At 37.4% G+C, this 19,222-nt stretch overlaps 1 protein-coding gene across 1 annotated transcript in view; it reads right to left on the bottom strand.

The window, feature by feature from the left end:
• Positions 1–251: 251 nt before the first annotated feature.
• Positions 252–19,222, bottom strand: part of LOC107041533 — a gene marked incomplete at its 3' end in the record, with an annotated part of 149,583 nt that continues 130,612 nt past the window's right edge. Inside the window, 5 exon segments of the mRNA XM_029126339.1 lie at positions 252–848; positions 3,642–3,912; positions 4,478–4,627; positions 11,723–11,803; positions 16,837–17,079. Of these exon segments, the coding sequence (XP_028982172.1) occupies positions 252–848; positions 3,642–3,912; positions 4,478–4,627; positions 11,723–11,803; positions 16,837–17,079 (1,342 nt within the window).

The raw sequence follows: 19,222 nt of genomic DNA, 5'->3' as shown, positions 1-19,222 counted from the left end.
AATCTATTTTGGTAATCAAAATTTTCAATCTCGGCGTACGTTTCGTATGTTTGGCACAAAAAAATCCTTTTTTGATCATTTTTTATAAACTACTTTTTTGGCAAAAGTAAGACTTGTTTGAGAGCTCTGCTGTTTCTCTCACTGCTGAATTGGATTAAAATTCTCAAAAGTGAACACACTCGCAGCTGTTACTTGATTTTCAAAAAATTTCTGGCAAAACAGGAATAAAATTTTTAAAAAATTCTCTTTACCTGCAAAATTATTATCATCATGTCCGTATCCTCCATTCACCAACAGTGCCTCCTCACAAGGAGGAGGGCGTGGTGGGGGAACATACTCAGGTGGCAGAATAGCCACACCGTTGACCCCGGAATCCATTCTTTTCATTCCATCAGACGAATTAATTCTTCTCGAGTCGGTGTTCACATAAAGAGGTACAATGCTTTGAATCGGGCTTCCCTTGCCCTGCATCTGGTCCTTCAGGAGCTGTTGTTTGAGCTGGTGCTGTTGTATCTGCTCCCTTAATTGTGGTGATATCGCAGTGATGTGATTTTGCTGTGCATCACAATGGTAAGACTGAGAACGACCAGGTTGTATCAAATTAATTGGCTGAGCTGGACGATTCACGGATGTGGGCGAGTAACGAGCCGCCGGAGGGTCTTTGTACTGTGGGGAAGGTATGTGCTGATGTGGACTGCCGTTTTGACGATTCCTAGGGGACATTGAGGAAGTTGAACTCGACGGTGAGTCCAGACCGTGATCTAAGGTCATTCCTGAATCTAGATCGGTTTCTAGCCATGAACTTTGAGCTTTTTTCTTTGGATGGTAGACTTGAGGAGCTGGTGAGACTGAAAAATTCAATGAGAAAATATAACATGAGCAGAGACACGCCAAATCACCAGGACAAAAAAGTTGATGCTGGGGATTTTCGTTTCAATTTTTTTCTGAAAAGATGGCGATTAATCAAAAATTTTGAAAATAAACAATTGAAAAATATGGATAATTGAGGGAGTTATGATTTTTTGAAAACTGATAGTTTTTGTCCAAAACCAATTTTTTTTTCCAAATTGGTCTCAATATCTCGGCAGCTTTTCAAGCTATGAAATCACCTTTTGATGCACTAAAAAAGCATGAAAAGCCCTTCAAAATGAGACGTCATACATAACATTGTATTCAGTGCAACGGGGTTTGTTCGAGAAACGTTTTTTTTATCGTTAATTAGTCAAAGAGCTAATTTTTTAAAAATTTGAATTTTTCACCAACAATTATCAATAAAATGTACAGAATCTTGGCGCCAATAAGAGTTTGTCTGTCGCCGTAGTTCAGCGATTATTAATTTTTTTATTGAGACAAGGATTGAAAATGATCGAAAATCGATATTATTCATACAATTATCGCCGAACCAAGTAGATATTCAATTAGCACTCCGTTGGTCGCACTGTGGGCGCCGCACCGCATTTTTCCTGATTTTTTAAATTACACTGCAGTAAAGCCTCAGAAAAATTTGAAAAATTTGACATCTTATTTTGAAATGTCTAGAAGGCCTATCAATGAAAAAAACCGTCAAAACTATCATAAGTAGTTAGATTTTCTAGTTTTTATTTAGAAACTCCTGGCCGTGTACCGTGTATAAGGCGAATTTTCAGAGAAACATGGCAAATTTGAGCTGGAATGTATAATTAAGAGTAACACTGAACAAAAAGAATTTCACGGGACTTCTTCAAGTATATCATCAAAATCACTCTTGATTTTTTTCAGATTTTTCTTACATCTTTCAAATTTATCATTATGTCGATTTCTGCTGGTGCGGCGTAGCGCTTACGGTGCGACCAATAGCGTTCGTAACTTTTGCGCGACCAACGGAGTGTTGAATATTAATAAATGGCGGAGGTTAGACTTATTATATTCCATTATTCATCTTCAGTAGGATTTTTTGAGTGAAAAATGATTCTTTCTCTAATTACTCAATGGAAATATATTTTTCAAAGAGCTTTCATTTATTGGTAATCGAGAATTTAATTGAATTGACTCATTTTTAATTATTCAATTGAATATTCACACATTTGGAGGATAATTGTATAAATAATAGCGATTTTCGGTCATTTTCGATACTTGTCCCACTGAAAACAGGTAGGCGACTGCAGCCATGTGGCTGTACATATTCTACTGAGTAGGGCGTCTATTCTTTTCTCGCCATCAATATATTGATTGCGGGCTTGCAAATGGATGCGTTTATATCTCGAATATCTCGATTTTTACTCAAGTTAGGACGCGAACAAGGATTTCAAGTCAAAAACAGAAAAAACTACATCTCTCAAAAACTTTGTATGAAAGGGTATATATATTTTGATTGACTGAGATAGAGGACATCATGCCGAATATTTTGAAAAAAAAAAATTGAAATCGGTTGGATATTTTTCGAGATATTTGCGGGAAAAGGTTAAAAAACGAATGGATATTGCTCAAAAACTAATGGACGGATCAAGCTGAAGTTTGACATGGAGTTAGTTTTAAGTTATACCAATTAACTGAAAAAATTTCAAACTTTTTGGAATGATTTTTCCCGTTTAATTATCAAATTGACGAAAAAATGACCACCGACTGGACAGTGTCACGCACAGACATGGTCCCCAAACTTCGTATTTTTACGTTTCAGACTATTCTGCATCATTTCCAAGCTAAATTAGAAAATGTGAAAATCAGACGATAGCAATGCTTCCATTCGGAAGCAAAAATAATAACCGCCGGACTACCGTCAAAGACAAACTCTAATTGGCGCCCAAACTCCTTTCATTTTATTGACCATTTTTGGTGAAAATTTGTGATTAAAAAAAATTAGCTTTTTAAGTAATTAACCATTGAAAAAAAAACGTTTTCGCGTATAAACCCCGTCAAACTGAAGATAATGCTATGTGTGATGTCTTATTTTGAAGGGTTTTTCAATTTCTTTGCGTGTGCCAAACAGCGATTTGAGAGCTTGAAATCCCGCCGAAATATTGAGGTTAATTTGGAAAAAAAATTTTTAGACAAAAACTATCCTTTTTCAAAAAATCATAACTCCCTCCATTATCAACATTTTTCAAATTTTCCAAATTTTTGTCTAATCGCCATCTTTTCAGAAAAAAATTGAGACAAAAATCCCCAGCATCGATTCTTTTGCCTGCTGATTTGGCATCGATCTGCTTATATATAGAACATTATATTATACAATATCATAATTACATTTTCTCACTATTGAAGATCCTTTGGTATTCGATACCATTCTATAGCTCGCGAGTAAACGATCATTATACTTGAAATTTCATCGCTCGAAATTTACGAGAATTAGAGATTAATTAAAGTTTATATTGAAAAAAAACAATGAAACGTATATGCCGGATTATACTGTCATCCGTAACATATATGTGTCATGATGGGCATTGACACATGTATGCTACTCTTCAATAACAGACTGGAATCATTGCAATGTTCAATTCTGATGGAACAGATTTACCATATCGCATGTTGGAAGTAAAACTGTAATAAAGTGCAAATTTTCGGAGTAAATAGTGCCGGTTTCTATGAAGTAGTTTTCCCGGAATCTATTGAAAAAATTGCAAAACTTTCGACGTAAAATTTTTCACATAAAAACCATAAATCACCTGCTTGCTGCTGATTAGGTCTAATCTGCTGTACTAAACTATGGGACTTTTCCGTCAATTGTCGAACTTGAACACTTAATTCTTGTCTCTGCCTTTGCAGATCACCCACCAACTGCTGGACCCTTCTTAATTCCGTCTCAACAGCAACAGTCGTGCCTGAAGTATCTCTCCTCATGCTCCCCGCATATCTCCTCGAAGCTTGAAGCTTCTGTCTGAGCACCACGAGGTCCTGCTCCAGCCTGGCATTCTCCGCAACAGTCTCCTCCAATTTCTAGAATATTAAAATAACAAACCCATGATTAAATACCTTGACTCGAGTAGAAGGCAAGGTGAATGGAAGCATAACGAGTAAATCATAAATAATGCGCAACGAAAGAAAAACATTCCGCAAGCCATTCTCCACAATTTTGTGATGCATCTGGAGGATTTACCTGGAAAAAAACTGGTTTCCCCTGGAAATAACGAAGGTACATGTTTAATTCAGGGGTCGAGAGGAAGTATAGTAGTGTAAGACAATTATTATCATTCAACATTCACTTTCTCTCAATCCACAACCAAATAGAACTAAACAAAATGGAATAAATGACAACTGATGGAGACCCAAAAAAAAAAATTGCTAAAAATACCGTTTGCTGAGGACAAAAACAGGATAAACAAATGTAGAGGAATTACATGGGAGAAAAATCCGTAACTGACAACAACAAACTCGGTGAACTCAACAACAGATGAATGGAAACACTGATGATGTTTTGTTCCTTCTCTCCCTTTCCGCTCGGCAACATTAATCAATTTAATACGAGACTTTTTTTTTATTATACCTAGATAATACAATTTACCTTGGAATTATGAACAAGTAGCATTCGAACTCGGGCCAACTCTCTCTCCAGTAGAATCTGCTGTTTTTTGTATTTCTCCACTTCAGCAGGATTACTTCTGCTGCCTTGGAGCTTGTATTTCAGCCCTCCCAGTGCCTTCTCCAGTAATTCCTGAAGCAAATAAGGTCACAGTATACCATCTTCTTGCCAAAAATAGAGCTTCAGGGTAAACAGAGAAGGAAAAAAGACGTCGGCGCTAGTGGCGTCAATTTTTTTGCTCCGAGGACTAGGAAGAGGTTACGGAGTCTTTGGTCTTACTCCTGACTTAGGGCGGAGGTACAATAATTAGAGTTTGTCGATCACTTCCACTTTGAATAAATTTTGAAAGATTAAGGTGTTATCGTGGGCTGGCCTAGTTTCCCGATACTTGACGATTGGAAAATTCGAAAATTCATGTTCTCCACGTGGTTAAATAGATTTTTACCTTCATTTACGATTTTAATAAAAATAATTTTAAAGAACAGATGTACTAGTTTTCGGAAACCTTATTCTTCCACAGGTATAGTAGACTCTCGTTATAGTTGCTCTCGTTATTATCGCATTTTTCCTTCATCACTTTTTCGCCAGCGTGAAGTCTTCCCCCACTCCCTACCGCCCTTCACTCTCGAATGTGAACTTATCGATGTTTTCTTAGATGCGCTAGTGTTTTGCCTTTCCAAGAGATCGGTCTCCGTACCAGATACTTTCATACAAGATACTAGGTCTGAGTCCGTGCCGAGTGATACCTCCACTTTCTGGCTTGAATGTTTTTAGTTTCGTATTCTTCGCACAAGATACTCGACAAAGGGGCTAGAATTGGGTGAGGAAGAAGTTGAGATATTGCAGAAATTATTGGAAATATATGCATCTATGATTTAGAACTTAATTGCACATGAATCGGACACTCGTTACAGTTCATAAAAAAAAATAAACGCATTGGTCATAAAACTTAACAAAATATCGATTTTTTTACATGAATGGATAGATGGTACCATGTATTTACGTCCATTTTTTGGATGGACAAATAGACAAAACAAAACAAAAGTCGACCCAATTTTTATGAAAACCAAAATTATAAGGAAAGTCTCAATTTTGGGTTACAGGTCTCTATTAATAAACTAACTCTGCCGAGTTTCTAAATTGTTATTTTGAAAAGGAACACTACTTCTAATTAAACATCTATTTTTCACATCAGGAATCATACTCAAATAATCATGAAAGATGGGAATCGTCTAGTATCTAGTACGAAGAATATCAAATCAAAATTTTTTCACCTCTGAGCGCAAATAAATTGGGGATATCTAATTCTCGGAATTTGATTCCGCTACAGTCCCTGGGGTATCTTGTACGAAGATTGGAGTGTACTCTGATAGTAGATTTTCGAAAACTCGGCGCATGGTGGGGGCAGAGAAATATAGTCGTATTCGTCGAATCGACTTCTCCTACAGCCCCAGGCGCGCAACTTTAACGGAAAAGTTTACTCTAATTTCAATGTCTCAGCTATCGGCCATCTAACAGAGCCAGCTTACGGACGTGTTCTGTAAATGGAGATTGACTTTCCGGAAACTAGTATATCAACGGCAATTAACTTCTAATAAGGCTCAGAATGAAAGTTTTAATATATTTCGAGTAAGTATTGAAAATTATCGATTAATTACTGGAACCCCTTAATTGAAGTAATAGACTTTAGTCCAAGTTTAAAAAGACTACGCTCAAGTTCATGTGAATTCTCATAATAATTTTCAAATTATGATTCACTCGGATAAAAACGTGTTGTAAAAATTGTCTCGAAGATCACTAAAAAAAATCCATGTAACGTCTTTTGTCACTGATCTATTCGGCTATATTTTAATTATAACTGTACTTATTGGTATACCTATGCATATGTTCATGAGTATACTTATGCATATGTATAAGCATTACTAGATCTCTACCTATAGCTATAATAATAGTTAGTCGTTGCCAGGAGAGGATGATCTTTGCGTTTGCTCGGCTTTCATCCCATTTTCATACCTTTGTAAAATATTCATTTTTTGTACATATCTTGCAGCATGTTTTACGTCCATTTTTTTAGATGGATAGATAGATAGAACAAAGCAAAATGCAACTCAATTTTTATGAAAACCAAAATTTCCATGAAAGTCTTAATTTTGCTTCGCAAGCCCCTATTAGGTAATAAAGCAACTTATTCCGAGTTTCTAAATTGCTATTTTGAAAAGAAGCATTGCCTTTTAGTCAAACATACGCGTTTCACCTCAGGAATCGTACTAAAATGATCATGAAAAATGTAAATCGTTTAGTATCTTGTGCGAAGAATATCAAATACAAATATTTTCCCCTCTGAGAGCAAATAAAGTGGGGGATACATTGTTAAAAATTTTCAGTTATAATATGCCGAGTGCTTGAAAATTATTGACTATTTTCCGAAAGTTTCATTGCTTAGCAACATGTGCGTGAAATTGGCGGTATTGGCGGATTTTGTGCCAAACTGCACGCGCATGTTACTAAGCTGGGAAACTTGAGGGAAATACTCGATTAATTTTCAAGCACGAGGGGTATTCGGCGGATTATTCCCCCCATTCAAATCTCGATCAATGGGAGCTGGGATTTGATATTTTCGTGGTATAACAAACAATTTTTTATTCAATATTCAGTTAGTTTCATCGTGATACAATTCAGTGCAAGAAAAAATGGAAAGACAAATTATTGATGCATATGCAAATTTGTGCAGTTAAAAATACAATTATTATAAGTGTAAGTAGGCTGGTCAGGTAAGGGGAGGATTAGCATTCGTAGGTGCAGGTACAATATTCTGCTCATTTGAGGGGCCATCTCGACGCATCCGTTTTACGAGCTGTGCATGGTGTGCTTCGGTTAGTTGGAGATATGATTTGATGGAGTTGACGTTGGAGTGACCAGTGATCTAGACGATTTGCTGCTTCCCAATACGAGCTTTAGCCAAGTTGGATACTGCAGTTGTTCGACTCGAGTGATTGGTGATTTTTTTACCTTGAGTGTTCAACCCTGCTTTCTTGGCAGCCTCATTGACCCATGTCCCCAGCAAATTTTTCCCAACAGGAGCATTCTTGCACCACCCGATACTGGGCTTTTCCAATGGGGATTGACGGTTAGTGTGACATCCGTCAGAAAATTCATTTTAATTCATTTTCTTACGTCGTCATTCAATTATCTCAGTGATAGAAGCGACTTTTGAAACCCAAATTATCTTCTGTGACGAGGGAAAGTGACCCCCTCGATGTTAGGAATATTTCGGCTGCACACATCTGTGAACGATAAAAATGTTCCCAACGTCGAGTTTCTCCTAGATTAAGGAGATATCAGCTGTGCAATATCAGATGCACTGTACACATTTGAGTCTAGTCTCGTCTCCTTAGTCATGCACTTTCCACGTGTGACCATAAATTTCAATAAACACTGGACTCTTGAACCGGAAAACTGTTGATAACAAATTCTAAGCGTGGGTCCAAATTTTGTAACTCCCACGACAAATATTTGATATAAAAATAGAGTAACGATTTCGTTTCCCACATGGAGGAAATGACATATACATTGACGAACATGTGACACAAAAATAGTAAAATGCATCATACAACAGAATGATTCTTTTATGAATAATTTTCCATTTCGGATATTAATTAAACTATCATAATTGTTTAAGAAATATTATCAACGTGGGAAAACCACAAAATAATTAAAGTTTAAACAATATTTTTATGTCATTGAATTATTATTGAATTACTATTAGATTACTATTTTTCTTCAATGAATTATAATTTATCATAAAATTTCATGAAATTTATCTGAATTGTTTCAAAAAAATTAAATAACAAAGATGTTAACGCTAAGTTGAAAATAAGAGATAAAAGAGAATTGTGGAGGGAATATATGGGCATTCCTAAAACAATTTTCATTGGTTGTTGGGGAATAGAAAAGACCGCCTACACCCCAAAAACATCTTCATGTAGAGAGATGGAGTTGATCTCGAAACAAGGAGATTTCAAACCACTGGAGTGGGAAATTTCGGCTAGAGTCATTTGTAATTGGTCCCCGAAATTTCCCTATGCATTCTGAGGACACACCCTCCTAGATAAACTATAAAGACTTGTGCGCGATAGCAGCACGACAGTTACAGTTCCGATTGCATTTTGTAATCATCGCTACAGTAGTAGTAGTAGCTCATATCTGAGAGTTAGTATACTCCAGTTTCTTTTGGACACGGTTCCAATTTTATTATCGACCTATTAAGGCGATATTTTGGGTTTTTCGCGACCTTTAATTTTCATATAGTCATGAATGACTATTTAATTTCCGTTTTAGTCTTTCGCAACTAAATTATTTTCTGAAATCCCAAGTCTTGTGACATTTTTAATTATATGATTCATTTAAATAAAGAATTTAATCCAACGTCTTAAATTCAGTGCGGCATTACTTTTAACCACATACAAAATACTTTACGACTGAAAGCAGAGCAGTGAATGTAAGTCGAATGTTGTAGTTATACTTTTCTACTTGTTTTGTTAAAATATAGACTCTATTNTGAATGACTATTTAATTTCCGTTTTAGTCTTTCGCAACTAAATTATTTTCTGAAATCCCAAGTCTTGTGACATTTTTAATTATATGATTCATTTAAATAAAGAATTTAATCCAACGTCTTAAATTCAGTGCGGCATTACTTTTAACCACATACAAAATACTTTACGACTGAAAGCAGAGCAGTAAATGTAAGTCGAATGTTCTAGTTATACTTTTCTACTTGTTTTGTTAAAATATAGACTCTATTGAGTCACTTTAAAGTTATTCAAAATTCTTTTCATTTTACTTCAAGTGAACCTTCCCAACCTTTGATTCCAAATACTTTTGGGGTTTAGAAAATTGAAGTAAAAGGGGACCTTTGTAAATGGGTTTTGTGTTTGAATTCTATTCCTTAATTTCGAGACGATCTTTGAATTTAATCTTGTTTTTTTGGTTCAGTATATTGAATTTTAATTTAATAAAGTTGTGTCAAGTAACCCATTCTTGACGTAACAGTTAGAAATAAACTCTCCGTCTTGACATTACTACCTCTTTTTGACTTGAGCTTTTTCAGCAGTCGCACTGGGCAATTCTGCGGATTTTCATCATTGAGGATGAGCCATTTGCTGCTCGCACACTTCTTATCCCCTCCCTGGGTAGTTTTGGTGAATATGGGGTTATATTCAATCCTGCCTGTGTTCCTGCCATCAGTTCCAGTTTCATCGTTGAAGCGGTGTGTCATGGCAGAGGCTCCTTCCCCTCCTCTCCAAGCCAACTCCACTGATACAAGAATAAATAATTTTTTCTGGAGTCCGTCTGGTGTTTCTTCATTGTAGCAATTCACCATCGCATCAATGTCGGTTTTCTCCAAGTCTGTTACACTTCTCAGACGTTTTTCAGGATCATCTTGAAGAAGACGTCGAGAACGGGTCGATTTTCCTCTTAAATTCCGTGAAATATTCATCTTGTAACAACTTAGCTGTTTGATTCCAGATGGTTTTTACAACTCCCTCCTTGTAGTCGCTTCCAAAGGCCTTTTTCATATTGAAAGTCCAATCTTTCAGCATATCAGCGAGAGCTTCGTCTGGAGTTGTTTCAGTCAGCTCATATCTCCGCTCGTCACAAACTCGAGAGAACTGATTCCAAACGGATTTCTTGCTTTTCACAGTATTTAATGGGACACTGCCTTTGACGTTTTCATCAATGGTTTGGAGAGAATCTTCTCCAAATCGCCCTTTTTTTCAATCATTCTTTCAAATGTCACTATTTTTTTATGTTTTTTCAATTGTCTTGGGTTAAAATTCTGCGAAAAACTTGTTTACTGCTTAGCAACAGCCGTGGTATAACCGAAAATTATCGATATCATACGCACCACGTGATGTCAAATCCCACGCTCCTATTGATCGAGATTTGAATCGGGGAATAATCACTATCATTTTATTGATAAATTCACAAAAAATCATAAAATCATTGCCCAGACGGCTCGTTCACATCATTAAGTCTCGCTCTAAGTCTAAGTAGAACTATCTCAAAATCTTTGGTATTCTTCCAACATTTTCAAATTACCGTGCAATACGACAATTTGCTCGAAAATTATCATCGATGATTCAATTCATCACCAGCGATGGCCATCAATCTTCCAATTCTCCAATATTAAAAGAATTTCCGACTTACATCGATCAAGCTTTAAATATGCTAATCGAAATTCAAAAATACTGAAATAATGGATAATGTAAATTTCCAAATGATGGTGAATTAAATATTTAATAATATGAATTTGTTAATTTTCTATTAAGTAAATAATACTAAATTTCTTATAAAGAATTTCTGATTATCCAAATAAATTACTGATTAATAAAGAATTGGGAATTTGAATATTTAACTTGATGATTACTTCAATAATTAAAATTTAAGAGTGATATTAACCAATTGACTACTTAATAATTTAACGGTAATTATAATTTATGGATATGGCTATCCCTGCTCATCACACTGTGACCTTTTTCGTAGTTGTAAAAATATTCGGGAAACATTCATAGTTCTTCAGTATGTTTCCCAAATGATGCAAGTAAGATTCAGTGCGAAGTCCATACAAGTTAGTTTATCTACTTCCAAGATTGAACAAAATCAATTTGTGTGCAATATCAATTTGGATACAGCTGCAATTGAGAAAAATAGATAAACTAAGCATTCGTTCCCTATCATTACTGTGGCCTATAAAACCTCAGAAAATTATCAAATCACTACTCTACCAACTTGTGAAAAACAATGGAATCTCACTTCAAGTCTAAGGTAATTTTTCTAAAACTGTTCAGTATTCATTTAGAACGATAATTAGCTCAAAAGTCATTATTCGATAATAATTATTATTCTCCCTGATTCAACTGATCACACTTAGTTCATATTCAGGATACTCAAGATTCTAGCAATGTGATTCTATCAATCGGTATTTCCATGGATTGGTGCATCAACAAAGCGGACTCCACATATCGATATTCATATGGAGCGATTTGCAAATATATTTATTGATAAAAACAAATTGGATATCTGATATCTACTACCTACCATATTGTCGATATATACGGAAACAAATATTGATACGGCAATACAATATACTTCCATCTTGCTCTATTTCCCTCATTCCCGTCCGAATTATTTCAGTCGAAGTAGAATATATATCGAATAACTCACCTTGTCCTGCTGAAGGCTGTGAAGTTTCCCCGACTCTTCCTGGAGCAATCGATCCAGTTTGTAGAGCTGCTGCACCTTCGCCTGTACATAGAAAAATGAGTGTCTCAAAGAACAAGCACAAGAGTCATTATAATATCGTGTTACGAGTATGCTATTCCGGTTGAAACGATCCAAGTTGACAAAAACAAACCACTGTTTGTTTCTTACTCATCTCTCTTCCTCCGTGTTACTTGATATTCCTAGAGTCAACTATTGAATAACTTGGAGTACGAAATATGGAAATCAGCGAGGAAGAGAAAGGGAGGCCATAATTAAGGGGTGAACAATTAACCAGTTGTTCGTGTCTAACGGCCGAGATAATACGTGGTAGATGGGGAGGCAAACTTCGAGTTAACGCTTCCATTGAAGTCAGTGATAAAATAGCGAGCCCATGGCCCTTTGAATAATTTCCGGGCGAATTAATAGACGGTTTATTTATGTCTACGTAAACACGAAACGCATTTCGGATGATTTCTTTCGTTATTGACCGTGAATTATTCTTCATTCGGGTTGATTTTATCGGGTCCCAGGTTTATCGTTCGATGATAGCGAAATATAAGATTTTTTTGAGGGGGTAGACATTGAGAGTGATGGGAAGAAAGAGTCATGTGAAATTCTGAAATCTATAGTACTTTGGTAGATTATCGAGAACATGGACGGGTTTTAGACGGAATATCAAAGAAGCTTTTTCGTAAAGAAAAGTTACCTACAAAAGAGGTTTTTCAATCATTTTTCTTTCACCGTTCGAACATTACTATTTAAATGTCTAGTAAAAAATCTAAAAAATTTCAATCACTAATTGTGATAATTTCCATATAGCTTGGTATTGACGACCAGTTAATCTTTGGAATATTCAATGAAATCCGAATTTTCAGATCCATACGAGAAACAACTAGGGATGGGCAATGTTTGTCGACTAATCGATTTTCGGTTCTTTTATCCAAATATCGATGTTTTTGACCAAGCTAACAAATTTTGTAATTTTTTTGTCGAATACTAGTATTGATTGATTGAGAATAAAAAAAATTATAATTTATCCGCAATCAGAAGCAATTATTTTGTATAGTATATACGTTATAAATGGGAAATGGACAACTCAGAACAATAATAGTATATATAAGAATCAACAATTATTACGGCTACTGTCCAGCCACTGAAAATATGCAATATATATTTTTCAATTAAAGCCCGGGTGTACTATCTTTCGAACGTTATCTCGATGTTTTTTTTCATCTTTTGTCATCTGAAATTGTCAATTGAGCCCTGCATCACGCAGAAGTTTAAAAAAATTATGAATGAATAATCAAAAAAAAGTAGAAGAAATTCTTAATTTTTTCAAAGAGCATTTTTAATTTATATACAGAATAAGTTGAATAACAAGAAATTGGAAAATGTATCTGATTTAGGGTGACAAATGGCAGCCTGTCACCCAATATCATGCAGGGGGAAGACTGATTTCGTAAATCTTTTCCCACACTGCACAGAGACATTTATTACGGAAAAGGCTCTTTGAAAAAAGTTGTAATATTTTGGAGAATTTTTTAATCACACTTTCATCACATAAAAATGGCAGATGGCTACATACCACTGTTTTGAAAATTGAGATACCTAGCTGTCACTTCCCATGAGGAGTTAGTGTTTTCTTATCCACCATGGAAAATGACAGCTAATGGGTAATTTGCCACAGCGAATCAGAGATTTGTAATTTCCACTTTTTTCAACTGATACTGAATCTCAATTAAAAACGCTCTCTAAGAAAGTTCAGATTTTTTTCTATTTTTTTAAATCATTCTATCATAATTTTTGGGAATTTCTACATGATGTACCGCTTATTTGACAATTTTGGATTACGAAAGTGTAACGTGACATTTTTGGATGGGGGTTAAAAATACCTATTACCTTCGCCCTTCTTTCCCTGAATCTAGTTAAACTCAAAAATTAAAAAATCTATGGGCGCCAGGCAATTTTTAGTTGGAATTACCATACCGGAGGAGTCTACAAAATCAGTTCTAACTAACTCGAAAACCTCTAAAACGTACGTAAGAAGGGAGAAAACTAGATTTTTGGGGAAAGGTAACGGTCCTCGGTTCGCTCAGTGGGCTAGGTTGTAGAGAGAGGGGTGGATTTCAGGTGGAAACGGGTTATTGGGCGGTCAAAACTACAAAAAAAAAGAGATCGACATTGTCCTTACTTGTTCCACTATTGAAATTTCACAATTAAATAATTTACATGATTTTCACATATTAGTCTTACCAAAAAAAAGAAGAAAAAGATTTGCAACAGTAACTATCACTCTTCTAACAAACCGAAAATAATAACTTTGACTCGAAATATTTGGTCCCGACAATAATACATTATCGATTAACTCGGCCACAAAGTTGACGTCATCTAATTCCTCAAGTGGTAATATAAAAATATTCGTTAATCCCGAAATACTCGAGAATTCCGAGAACTGGAGGGAAGGTATGCGAATCCCCGTGAGAGTGAGAGGACATAAACCCAGCGGTATACGTATAACGTACTGCGGGAAAATAAAAATTCGATAAAATGAAACTCGCCGTAGCGGAAAATCGGTAGAGTCAAATTCGAAAAACCCACAGTCAAATTGCTCGGGAAGGTCTAGAGAAGCCCATGATACCAAAATTATCGATTTTGGATCGTTCGGAGCCACTCCAGGTTGATTTACACCCGGAGGGAAATCTTAACGAGGGAACGCTCGCGGGAAGCGGGAGCCGCAGCTTGTTGGCACGGATGGGTGTTAGCGGGGTGCCGTGAGGGGGAAGCATTCGTGGAGAATGCTCGAGCCGCTCTACAACATTTTTCCGTAGAGGGAGAGGGTAGACTCTCTGCTACGGAAGCGAGAGAGAAACGAAGGCCTACATCGAAGATTTCGACCGAGAAAAAAATGAAACAAGCCCAATTTTACCTTATAGCTTCAAATAATTAATAAAGAGAGACCCGACAATGCCGCCGGGGCAGAACCGGACGGAAATTACAACACTGAACCTTTTAAAGGGGGAAAAGAAATGAATGAAAATCGACCAGAGACTCACAGATAAAAATCCGGAGACAATCGACGTCTCAAAAGAAAAGATGTGTAACCAAAAACCACCGATAAATTATTTAACGGCCGCTTAGCCGGACAACGTGAGGGAAACCACCTTCAGGGGAGAGTCGACGCTATGTCAATGGCTCGGATAAAATACCGAAAACCGAGAAAAACTCACTTTTGGGAACTTCTTGGTGACGCGACCATTCTTCCTTACCATCTCGATTTCAAAGCAATGTCCGGGTTGTACTGTGTCCTGGACACTGTAATTCAGGCACCATCCCTTACTCACGCGTCTTCACTTGACCGTGGTCAATACCGAACTGATTTTCGGGGGTCAGTGTCGCATGTCACTGTCCCGAGCGCGAATCCCGGCCAATGAGGAACGGCTCCTGATTGGCGGAGACTCTTACCCATCAAAGGCGTGAACCTTGAGGGAGCCAGCGAATTACCTCGGAAAAAGCAGTGGCGTAACTGCTAGATCCTATACTCCGGTCTGTCTAAAACCCTTCATTAACAATAATTAACTAAATCTGAGCCGAACTGATGAACGTTCGATTAATTACTCTGGATTTCTTAGCGCCTCCCACGGGTCGGTTCTCCGGAAGTCACGGGGTCATAATGAAAGGAACCACTAATCAAAATTTTGCAAAATCTTTAGCCGTAAACACTAACCCATATGCAGTCTGGCAATTCGCTGGGGACAATGACTGCTCTTGTCCCAGATGACCTTCCACCATAAACGTAAAGATAACCAATTTATCTCCCCGTGAACTCCAACTAAAAATAGAGCGCCAGCATTTCAGCTGGACCTAATCGATTCCCCGTAAGATCTGAAAAAGAGCTAACCCCATAGAAATTACCGGATGACTTATAACTTGGCCTTTCTTCGCGATAATTCCATGGGCTCTAAAGAACGCGTAATTATGCAGATTGACGAACTCCAAAACGTACTTAAATCTCGAAATGATATAAATAAATAATAAAAAAAAGGAAAAATCCCCAAAACATTACCACGTTTTTTTTCGGGAAATAGCTAACCGGAATTGCTTAAAATTTAACCTCGCCATAGCGGGAAAACTAGCTGAAGTCCTCAAACAAAAGGAAACGTCGCCGAAGCGGGAAAACTTGAACCTCTCTCTCACACTTTTAACTCACGGATCGGCCTTATGTCGTGGGAGTAGAGTATTTTTCTCAGGTCGTATGGATGTCCCTAACGAACATCCCCACATGTTCATTACAAAAGATTAAAAAAATCCAGATAACATTCAAAAGATAGTACACCCGGGCCTTAATCGACAAGCCTGCTTCGAAATTCAAAATTTGACTCTCTAGCAGTACTTATCATTGAAACGTAAGTTGCTCGGGTTGTATTTTTAAATACATATTTTTAATAAAAAATTTTTTTTTTTAAATTCTGAAAAAAATGGTTTTTTTTTCTGTGTAATGAGAATAAACATCGATTTTTTCAATCCATATTTTTTCCAGAAAAATCGATTTACAACATCGATGTTTTTAAAAACATGGCCCATCCCTAGAAACAACTCATTGAAAATTCAAACTGTCATTGAAACTTCGATAAAAAAAAAGCTCAATTTAGTTGTATTTCCAAGATGAATATGAAATTTGATGAAGAACTCGATCTTAAATTGAATTCAAGTTCACAACACGGGACACTCACAAGCAGCTGTTACGTGAAATTCCGGAATTTCTAACAGTATATCTTCGAACGAGAAGTTGCAGAGGTCCAGAAAAAACTTATAAATTACTTTGTGGTTACCTTTGAAACAATCGTTCGTAGACAAATTGATCGGAAGACATTTTCCATAAAGACATTTGTGGACTTGAATAGAGTTTGGTGGCATTTCTCTCTAAATTCTTTTTACAAATATTTATGAGAATTTCGATATGTTCATGTCAAATTGACTTTGCTACGTAAATAAACATATTTCTATATTTATTATAATTTCCATCAACGACTTCCATGAAAAAAAAACACCGGAAGCACTTGAGTCTTCTTAAGTACCTGCAGTTGTCCATGGTCGGGGCTGAGCCTCGCCCAGTCCCTTCGCTCCTCAACCAGAATCTTCTGCTCTTGTACCCTCTGATTGAATTCTAAACGCTCTCGTTGTTCACGTGTCACGTCCTGCATCTGCATTAGCTCCTGACGAGACCCGGCAACACTTCCGTTCACGCCGTTTCGATTGTACAAGGTACCAAGCTTCACCATGTTGTCCACCAGGTTCACCAATGGCTTCCCCTTCTCATACTGAACAGAATAATAGATTCACAATTTACATGGAAATTCTGTTTTCTGAACGCCATAACAGAATCGAAAATTCAAAAAATATGATGGTATAATTGATATGATGTGTCATGACTAACCACGACATAGTGAATGCAACACAACACATCATTTCAATACATAGGCAACTCAACACAGACAAATCAACAGATCAGGAACTCAACATCCAGGTATTTCACCACCTGTATTTCCACACAAATATAGTCAACACAATGCTCACTCATTACACGTTCACTTGGGAACCATTCTTCGATATTTCCCGCCCTTTTGTCATCCATTTGTCCTCATATTCAATTTTCTCCATGTTCATGCCTCTTTTCTTATTTATGTGTTTTCATGATAATTGCTCGATACTTTGACATGATGTAATTATTTATTTAAAAAATTTTGGATCGCTTCCTTTTCAAGTTTCTCTCCCTCTAAAGAATGCAATGTGATTCTATCATTGTCTAGGGGTCTTGTTTCATTACAAATATTTTGGAAGCGATTAATGCAATCTATGATACTCTCATCATGACTTTTAAATATAGTGTCCCGCTCGGCTTTGTATTTATTGCCTGTGCATAGTGGATCAAAAATTTAGCGCAGTTTATTTTATAATTTCATTCAAGGATTCAAATTCTGAAAATTCAATAGCTACTCTGGCAAGACCTTCGAATTTCTGTCTCAATAGAATTAAAAATGCAGATGTTTAAATATAAGCTGATGAAGGGTCTATGTATTGAATTTGATTTTGTTAAATTTTATTTTGTTGAGTTTGTTACGTGTTGAGTTATCGTGTGTTGAATTTACGAGTTGAATTTATTTTGTGTTTATTATTCATGAAACCCGATATAATGGTATGGGTGATGATTTTTTAAAACAGGGTGGATCAATTTGTTTTGCAGACTAGGGTAATCAGGTCAATTTTTGGACGGAGGATCGTTTCTGGACGATTTCAACTTGCATTGAATACTCCATAAATAAAATGAAAATTGTATTGATTATTCCCCCGATCCCCCTCTACTGGGTTACCACTTTGTCTTTAGTGAGGGGGCTCGGTCGCGGGCGGTGGAGGTCTTACGGACTACCGCCGCCCGCGGTCGCTAAGAGGAGCCCACCCAATCCATGTGTGTGAGCGGCGTAAGCCATGGCCTCGGCCATACCGTGCCTAAGGATGCGTGGCACAGGGGGAGCTGTATCGCTAATGGTGCCTCTCAGAAACCTGGACGATCTCTGAGAGTAGTCTTGGGTGTAACCCACCCGAGACAAGCCAAGCCCTGGGCAATCGCGGCAATGCACCAGGTGAAAACGCTTAACCGCGGTACTCGTGGGACTAAAATGGAAACCAATTTAAAAAATCTTAATATTGAAAAAGCAACTTCGGGTGGGGCCAGCGATGGCGAACACACGAAGTCTGACAAGGCTGACCAGTCTGGTACCGATGTGAATCGGGTCAGACTGAGTGGAGCCGAGAGAAGACGTCGCAAGAGAGCGAAGCTGCATCAAACCTCGGGGGCGATTGCAACCTTGGCGGATGCACCAGCGAAGGTCGATGAGGGGAAGGGGGAGGGGGCTGTGAGGAAGGCAATAAAACGCCCTCCATCAGAGCGTACCACGCCAAGTTCCTCAGTCAGACCGAAAGAAAAGAGAATGAGAGCGCAGGATCAGGGCACATATGCTCAGAATACTGCAAGCTCATTCAAGTTTGCAGTTATGCCGGAGTCATATCCGGATCAGAAACTGGGCACTGAAGAGGTAACGGAGGTGAAGAAACTCCTGAAAGGGGCCATTCTGGCGTTACCTGACGGGCTGAAAGCACCCACCTTCAACGGGGTCTGGGAAAGAGAAGGTGTGGCAATGGTGTGCTGCACTGATGAGGAAACGGGAAATTGGCTGAAAAGCCTTTTCCCCGAAAACAAAATAGCTGGACTTACTGTACGTGTGGTCGCAGCCTCGGAGCTTTCCAAGAAGCACAGGGTTGTACTACGCGTGGAAGATCCAGATCTAACCGCTCAAGAAGGACTGTGCTTCCTTGAGAAACAGAATGCAGGACTGCAGGCTAGAGAGTGGGTTGTCGCTCGGGGCAGTGAGAGTAGGGACGCGAAAAGTGCCCACTTCGTTGCGC

This window comes from Diachasma alloeum, unplaced genomic scaffold (genome assembly GCF_001412515.2).
Source record: "Diachasma alloeum isolate Michigan unplaced genomic scaffold, Dall2.0 Dall_scaffold_00367, whole genome shotgun sequence".
NCBI lineage: Eukaryota > Metazoa > Arthropoda > Insecta > Hymenoptera > Braconidae > Diachasma > Diachasma alloeum.
The sequence above is the reverse complement of the archived record's forward strand: the minus strand, read 5'-3'. Positions and strand labels throughout refer to the sequence as shown.